At 49.6% G+C, this 9,022-nt stretch overlaps 1 protein-coding gene across 1 annotated transcript; it reads right to left on the reverse strand.

Annotated features, from left to right (window-relative positions):
* Window positions 1-461: 461 nt before the first annotated feature.
* LOC133362653 (protein Wnt-5a-like) lies at window positions 462-9,022 on the reverse strand. The gene is made up of 7 exons (XM_061581575.1): window positions 9,010-9,022; window positions 6,730-6,841; window positions 5,864-6,096; window positions 3,870-4,144; window positions 2,701-2,814; window positions 2,323-2,593; window positions 462-559 (listed from the first exon to the last, which is right to left on the reverse strand). The coding sequence occupies exons 2-7, from the start codon at window positions 6,828-6,830 to the stop codon at window positions 462-464; spliced, it is 1,092 nt and encodes a 363-aa protein (XP_061437559.1). The 5' UTR covers window positions 6,831-6,841; window positions 9,010-9,022.

The following is a 9,022-nucleotide window of genomic DNA, read 5'->3' on the forward strand; positions in this document are numbered from 1 at the left end:
ATAAAGAGACAAAAATGACTTTTATAGGTGAAACACTGCATACAAGTGCAGTGCGAAGTCGTGTGAAGTAGTAGATTCAGTGTGACGCGGCTCGCAGGGAAGGGTGCGACGGACCTCGCTGTGAATCCCAACAAGCGCCGAGTGAACGGTGCCTAGATTTGGCAAACGCGGCGTTAACGAGAACAAAGGAATAAATGGAACAACGGCACTTGGTCGCTAAGCGCATTCAAGTGGCGACGTCACAAAACAACGGCGCTTCCACATCGTGAAGATGAAGCGCATGCAGAGTGTATAGTAGGGTAGTGCATAGTGCAGTGTAGCTTGTGGAGTGTCGCACGCGAGTGAAGTGTGTATAGTAGACGCAGCTCGTAGTGAGGAGTACACGCTGGATGTCGATGCCCTAAACAACTTTGTGGGGGTCGCGATCTCAGTCGAGGCCCCCCCTCCACTGGGGCTGGAGGCTACTTGCAAACGAATTGATCGACGGTCCACGGGCAAAGCTTGCACTTGACGTTCTGCTTGAGCTGTTCCTTGCACCCACACTGCGTCTCCAGCGTGACTGGGAGGGAACAGCAGAGGGGAGAGAGCTCACGAGGTCGTCGCTATTGTGCGACCGCCGTTAACGTCGAGGTGAACAAAATCTCCGCGCACTTCTCCTCCCGACGTCAAACGACCAGAGGTCGCAACCGGGTACCCGATACCCGTACCCTACCCGACACCAGTACCCTACCCGATACCCGTACCCTACCAGATACCCGTACCCTACCCGATACCTGTACCCTACCCGATACCTGTACCCTACCCGATACCCGTACCCTACCCCATACCCGTACCCTACCCGATACCCGTACCCTACCAGATACCCGTACCCTACCCGATACCCGTACCCTACCCGATACCCGTACCCTACCCGATACCCGTACCCTACCCGATACCCGTACCCTACCCCATACCCGTACCCTACCCGATACCCGTACCCTACCCGATACCCGTACCCTACCCGATACCTGTACCCTACCCGATACCCGTACCCTACCCCATACCCGTACCCTACCCGATACCCGTACCCTACCCGATACCCGTACCCTACCCGATACCTGTACCCTACCCGATACCTGTACCCTACCCGATACCTGTACCCTACCCGATACCCGTACCCTACCCGATACCCGGCTACCCGTACCCTACCCGATACCCTACCCGATACCCGTACCCTACCCAATACCCGGCTACCCGTACCCTTCCTGATACCCGTACCCTACCCGATACCCGATACCCGTACCCTACCCGATACCCGTACCCTACCCGATACCCGGCTACTCGTACCCGGCCGGGTAGCCGGGTAGCCGTTTGCGACCCTGGTGCGGCCGGGTACGGGTTAGGCCGTGAGTCACTGGTGAGTCACCGTTTGTCACTCATTTCGGGTAGGGTACGGGTAGGGAACGGGTAGGGTACCTGTTTGCGACCCTGGTGCGGCCGGGTACGGGTACGAGGGGTTAGGAATCAAAACCCGTTAGCGACCTCTGCGAATGGTCCCGACGATATCCCTTGGAGCGAGCTGAGGCTCACGGAAAGCAGTTCCACAGAAACGCATTTTGGATGTAATTGCGTGGTGTCCGGTACTGTACAGTAGTGACGACTAGTGTACAGTGGTGAAGGGACAGTGTGAATAGAGAGAGACGGTGATGCGTGGCCAGGTGGTCATTACAGTCGTGTAGAGTCGTGCTGTAGAGTAGTGTAGTGTGTAGTGTATAGTGTAGTGTGTAGTGTAGTGTATAGTGTGTAGTGTAGTGTGTAGTGTATAGTGTAGTGTGTAGTGTATAGTGTATAGGATGTGATGTATAGTGTAGTGTAGTGTATAGTGTAGTGTATAGTGTAGTGTAGTGTGTAGTGTATAGTGTAGTGTAGGTTGTGAGTGTGTAGTGTATAGTGTATAGGATGTGATGTATAGTGTAGTGTAGTGTATAGTGTAGTGTATAGTGTAGTGTAGTGTGTAGTGTATAGTGTAGTGTATAGTGTAGTGTAGTGTGTAGTGTATAGTGTAAAGTAGTGTATAGGATGTGATGTATAGTGTAGTGTGTAGTGTAGTGTATAGTGTAGTGTATAGTGTAGTGTAGTGTGTAGTGTAGTGTGTAGTGTAGAGTTTGTACGTTGAACTTCTTGACACTGTACACAGCCAGCCATGCGCTCAGGAGGTGCGGGGGAAGGTGTCAGTTTTTGCACCAGTTGAAAGGGTAAAAACCCATCACTATATTTTGCCACTGGTAAAGGAGATGTCTCATAGTGAATAGTTTTAGTCTATTTTCGGAGGGGGGGGCCCACCTTGTGAGATGTCGTATCCTCTGTCACAGCACGTGACGGTGCACCCCTCGGGTAGCTCGGTGTCGTTGCAGCGCTGCCCCGCACCCCCCGCGCTGCTGGTGTTGCCACGGACGCAGTGCTCCGGGCTGGCGTTCACGTGGACCAAGTCGATCTCCGAGGGCGCCGTCAACCACTCGTTCACCGGCTCCAGGCGCCAGCGGGCGGCGCCGCTGCCGCTGCCGCTCCTCTTGTCCCTCACCAGCCGCATGGCGGAACTTCTCTCGTACTTTTCCTGCAGCCGCCATTGACATCGTCGTCGTCGTTGTCGTCATCATCGTTGTCGTCATCGTCGGATTAATCCTGCGGGTGCAGTCTCGTCACCGGCAGCCGTGAGCTCACCTTCAGAAAGTCGCCAACGTCGCGAAAGTCTTCGCGCAGCGGCAGGCAGACTCTGTGGCATTCACCGGTTCTGTTGTCGCAACCGCAGTAGTAGTACGCCAGGTGTTCCACCACCTACAGCACCACCACCACCACCGTCATTGTTACTACCACAGTCAGTCACCACCACCACCGTCATTGTCACTACCACAGTCACCACGACCGTCATTGATACTACCACAATCAGTCACCACCAACACCATCATCATTCGTCACTACCAACCGCCATTCGCCACTAAGTGGCGGTGACATCACCACGGCGCTTGTGCCAGGCTAAGTGCACCTTGAGGCCACGTGAAGTGTCCAACGCCCGCTGGCAGGAGGTCACGGGGCAGACCCAGCAGGTGCCACGGGTCGACTGACTGAGATGACTGGCTGATGCACCACCTGTGCCCCCTACTGTGCCAACTTGCTGTGTTTTAGCGACCCGGCGCTCCGCTCGTTGTTGTGAGCGTCACTCCTCCACCCTCCGTTGTTGTTGGAGGGCGACTGCCTCCAACTGCCCAGTAGCGTCCTTCACGAGCCTCCTCCACTGAGGCCGATCTTGACACCGCTGGTACCGGTCATCGGCAAGTCCACTCAGCTCCACGTCCTCCTGTACCACATCACTCCATCTCTTCTCTAGCCCGTGCCGCACCCAAGGGTAGTGGCGCAAAGCCAGGCTGCTACCTGCAGGAGCAGCAGCTCAACAGCTCATGACGAACCACGAGCGTGCCGACTTGGGGGGTTAGATCGGCAAAGTCACGTAGGTAGACAAATAAGAAATCACATTTCAACCTGCAATACAAGCAATCGGGTGGAAAGATACAGCAGCAGAACTGCTGAACAAGACAACCCCTAGACAACCAAGCCGAGCCAACTATATAAATGTGCAGCATCTCATAAAATGATACTTTTTCGATTTAAAGCTTTCGTAACTGCAGGGATTCATCTTCTTGGTTCTTTCGGTAAAGTCACGTAGAATGGAAATAATAAAAGAATAAGAATAAAATAATAAAATAGCCGTTTTATTTTAATTATTTTATTATTTCCATTCTACGTGACTTTACCGAAAGAACCAAGAAGATGATAATTTTTTCCATAAAAAAACATTTCATACGACAATACCCATAAGCCACCCGCCCACTCACCACGCGACCGACTTCGTAGTTGTGCAAATCCATCTGCACGAGTTTCGCCAAAGACTTGCGTTGTCCCCCTCGCCTCCAGCGGTCGTGAACGCTCGCGTCCACAAACACCTTGGCGAAATGGACTCCGTATTGGATGTTGTCTCCGTGGTGCAGCAAGGGGTCGTAGGTCCAGTTGCAGCTGTCGCGGATCAGCTGCGAGGTGTAGCAGGCGCGCGCCACCACGTGCACCACGCCGGCGGAGGTGAGGGCGGTGAAGAAGGCGGCCTCGCGAGAGCCTGGGGGGCCCACCACCCCCCCCGCCCACAAAACAATTTCATCATTTGTCTATAACGGAGATTGTCGTTTCTCTTTCTAGCGGAGGTCGCCGAAATAGAAACGTCACGTCGTTAAAACAGCCGCCGCGTCTGACGGGCAAGGCTTCGGCACGCAGACAGAACGTGGCGAATCGTTGACTTCTGCAGTGACAGGGTGGCCCCTGTTGGCAGGAGGGGTAATCACGAGTGTGGGCGCGTCACACAATGACCAACTAGAAGGGGGCGTGTCTGGGTTAGCGGTAGAAGGTTCTAGAAGGGGGCGTGTCTGGGCTAGAGGTAGAAGGTTCTAGAAGGGGGCGTGTCTGGGCTAGAGGTAGAAGGTTCTAGAAGGGGGCGTGTCTGGGCTAGAGGTAGAAGGTTCTAGAAGGGGGCGTGTCTGGGCTAGAGGTAGAAGGTTCTAGAAGGGGGTGTGTCTGGGCTAGAGGTAGAAGGTTCTAGAAGGGGGCGTGTCTGGGCTAGAGGTAGAAGGTTCTAGAAGGGGGTGTGTCTGGGCTAGAGGTAGAAGGTTCTAGAAGGAGGCGTGTCTGGGCTAGAGGTAGAAGGTTCTAGAAGGGGTCGTGTCTGGGCTAGAGGTAGAAGGTTCTAGAAGGGGGCGTGTCTGGGCTAGAGGTAGAAGGTTCTAGAAAGGGGCGTGTCTGGGTTAGAGGTAGAAGGTTCTAGAAGGGGTCGTGTCTGGGCTAGAGGTAGAAGGTTCTAGAAGGGGACGTGTCTGGGCTAGAGGTAGAAGGTTCTAGAAGGGGGCGTGTCTGGGTTAGAGGTAGAAGGTTCTAGAAGGGGGCGTGTCTGGGTTAGCGGTAGAAGGTTCTAGAAGGGGGCGTGTCTGGGTTAGCGGTAGAAGGTTCTAGAAGGGAGGCGTGTCTGGGTTAGAGGTAGAAGGTTCTAGAAGGGGGCGTGTCTGGGCTAGAGGTAGAAGGTTCTAGAAGGGGGCGTATCTGGGCTAGAGGTAGAAGGGGGGTCAGTCAGGAAGCTCAGGGAACCTGTTGGAAGGTTCTAGAAGGGGGCGTGGCCTGGCTACACTGGGTCTCCGTGCTCGGCATTGTGGGTCGGGCAGCGTGCCGATTGTCGGCCCGATTGATGTCGTCAACCCATTGCGGTCCGTAGAATAAGTGTCACCTCCTGAGTTGGTGCATCTCTCAATGAACCCACACTACCACACTGCACACGAGTGCTGAACTAGTCATGAATCGGCACGTTCTATTCACACGACAAAGCTTACTAGTTGGCCGTGTCGGGTGGCGCTGCGACCTCTGGGAGCCGCTTATCGTAGCTCGGGGTCAAACTAAAGTGAAACCCGCTTGTTGTCGGGAGAGGCTCGACGCTGGCTCTGACCCGGGGTGACGATCTCCATACCTCTCCATAACAAAGGCTCAGCCTCTTAAGCCTCACATTACCAAATTAATAAAAAGTGTGCCGTACTTGGCCCTTCCCCCCTCTCCAACCATTATATAAACGGAGTGGTAGCTCTTGTAATCTCTCATTTACTTGATACAGCTGTCGTGGCTGTGACGGTTCCACCTGAAGACGGAAGCTTGTGTTGCCTCCGAAACGTCATGATTTTTATTTTTTATTTTACTTTTATTAATTTTAATGTTTTACCTACATGACTTTACCGAAAAAACCTAAGAATATGAATCCTTGCAGTCACGAAAGCTTCAAATCTAGAATTAATGATCTCCTTACCCGCCCGAGGAAGAGGGGCGGGCCAATCCTGCGTGGTCCAGTTGGACCGCTTGGCCTGGAACTGGTGCCGGTACTCGGAGATCGCCAGCTGGACGCCCTCGGCCACGAGCTTCATGAAGTGCGGCTGCTGCTGGCAGATTTGGCGCTGTGTGGGGGACAGGCCCGGCGCCATGCTGCACAACAGCAGCGGATGCGTGGAGGGGTCCACCCGGGGTGTCCACAATGCCAGCGACCTGCAGAGGGGGGGTGGGGGGGGGGTCACGGTGGCCAGGAGATGTTGACTACCTCGCCTGGTACGCAGGAGGTAGTAGGTTCGATCAAAATCTTGACACCTGCTGCTGTATATTTGGAGTCTGCGTGTCTCTCTCTCTCATCATCACAGTGGCTAGGAGATGTTGACTACCTCGCTTGGTACGCAGGAGGTCGTAGGTTCGATCCAAACCCTGACGCCTGCTGCTGCTGCTGTATATTTGTAGTTTGCGTGTCTCTCTCATCATTATCATCACGGTGGCTAGGAGATGTTAACTACCTCGCCTGGTACGCAGGAGGTAGTAGGTTCGAACCCAACCCTGACGCCTGCTGCTGCTGCTGTATATTTGGAGTTTGCATGTCTCTCTCATCATCGTGGTGGCTAGATATATTTTTAATGACAACATTTATACATTCACGCGATCTAACCCCCCCAAAAAACTCTTGTGGATGATATTGGTCACGAAAGCCGTGCCCGCTACTCGGTGTGAAACCAAACACAAGCAGCCGTATGGGGGGTGTGTGCAAGACGTTAGGTAAGGTTGCTCAAAAATAAATAAACTGAGAAACTTGTGCGCTCATCGCAGAAGAGTGACGAGGAAGACAGCGGCGCTGACCACCAGGCGGCGCTGGCGACTGCCCCCAGCTGTGCGAAGGCGCAGAGTCCCAGCAGCAGCAGCGGCGGCGGCGGGGAGACGGAACCCATCGGAGTTCTCATGGCCAGCGACTCTGTGCAGAAGAGAAGCGGAGCGGGGGTGACGATGTCAACACACCTCGCACGGTACGCAAGAGGTCGTGGGTTCCATCCCGACGATGCCCGCTGCTGCTGCTGCTGTATATTGTGAGTTGTCATGTCTCACTCATCATCGTCGTCATCATCACGGTGGCTGGGAGATGTTAACTTCCTCGCCTGGTACGAGGGATCTAACCCACGAGTGCTTGTGTACCGGGCGAGGGAGTCAACATCTCACTCATCGTCATCATCACGGTGGCTGGGAGATGTTAACTTCCTCGCCTGGTACGAGGGATCGAACCCACGAGCGCTTGTGTACCGGGCGAGGGAGTCAACATCTCACCACCGTGGTCGTGATGAACTCCGACTGCTGATGTCTGTAGCCGACCGACCTTATAACCAGATGAATCCCTGCAGTCACGAAAGCTTTAAATAAAACAATTCTAAATTTAAATTTACGCATTTTGATGTGACGTCACATTTCTCAACCCCACCCCCCACCGTCACAAATGTCTGACCCCCACCCCCAGGTGCGTGACGTCATTTATGGACGGCCCCAAAGACCCCGCGCCACAACCAAGAGCAGAACATGTGTGGAGATAATTCAGTGACGAAAACATTCTAGATTTGAAGCTTTCGTGACTGCAAGGATTCATATTCTTAGGTTTTTTTCGGTAAAGTCACGTAGGCAAAACATTAAAATTAATCAAAGTAAAATAAAATAATTATTTTATTTTACTTTTATTAATAAATAAATATTTTATTCTACTTTTATTAATAAAATTAATAAAAGTAAAATAAAATATTTATTTTATTTTACTTTCATATTCTTAGTTTTTTTCGGTAAAGTCACGTAGGCAAAACATTAAAATTAATCAAAGTAAAATAAAATAATTATTTTATTTTACTTTTATTAATAATTATTTTATTCTACTTTTATTATTAATAAAATTTATAAAATTAATAAAAGTAAAATAAAATACTTATTTTATTTTACTTTCATATTTTTAGGTTTTTTCGGTAAAGTCACGTAGGCAAAACATTAAAATTAATAAAAGTAAAATAAAATAATTATTTTAAAATAAATAATTATAATAATTATTTTAAAATAAAATAATTATTTTATTTTACTTTTATTAATAAAAAGTGTTACTACCTAATAGCTAGTGACTCAATAGTAGAGAAAGTGGGCTCTTAATACTCCACACAAACTTTGTATTTGTGACCCAGCACACAAGCAGAGTGAACAATCCACTCCATTAACAACAGTGTGACATCAACATTGACCCTGAGTGGGAGAGTGTTACTGCCTAGTAGCTAGTGACTCACTAGTAGAGAAAGTGGCTCTTAATACTCCACACAAACTTTGTATTTGTGACCCAGGACACACAAGCTGAGTGAACAATCCACTCCACTAACAACAGTGTGACAACATTGACCCTTAGTGGTAGAGTGTTACTGCCTAATAGCTAGTGACTCACTAGTAGAGAAAGTGGGATATTAAGCTCCACAAATTCTAGATTTGAAGCTTTCGTGACTATAAGGATTCATACTCTGAGGTTAAAGTCACGTAGGAAAAAATAAATAAAACTAAAATAAATAAATAAATTAAATAACTTTATTCTCCCCACAAACTTTGCTTCTGTGACCCAGGACATTGATATTTATACATTTAATAACTATTTTAAATTTTTAAAAACGCGGCGTGCATTTGTGTCATGCCTTCACGTAAAGTCCTGCTCACAAAAGCAAAGTTTGTATGGAATAATATCAATTAAATACACTTTGTAGGCACATAACCAATTTAGCAACACACACACTTTCTAACTCAGGGTCACACTCGTGTTAGGCGTCACCCGCAGTTGTCTCGTTGTTATTGGAACCAATAAATAATAGTTTAGATTATGTCAAGGAGACCCAGGCACTGTATAGGTAAACCCACTAAAATAAACTATAAAAAAATTTTCAAAAAATTTTAAATGTAAACATTTTTTTAAAAAAAATTTTATAAATACATTTTTTATTATTTTTTTTACATTTTTTTATTGAAAGGTGGAAGTGGACGACGTTTCGACCACGAGCCTTGAGCGCGACACACAAGAGAGGAGAGGAATGAAGTTGAATAATAAAACTTTTACTTTCGACACTTGAGCTCCACGCTCACCGCGTGTTGACAA

This window comes from Lethenteron reissneri, unplaced genomic scaffold (assembly GCF_015708825.2).
Source record: "Lethenteron reissneri isolate LAM-NWPU_2019-01 unplaced genomic scaffold, ASM1570882v1 scaffold_1566, whole genome shotgun sequence".
NCBI lineage: Eukaryota > Metazoa > Chordata > Hyperoartia > Petromyzontiformes > Petromyzontidae > Lethenteron > Lethenteron reissneri.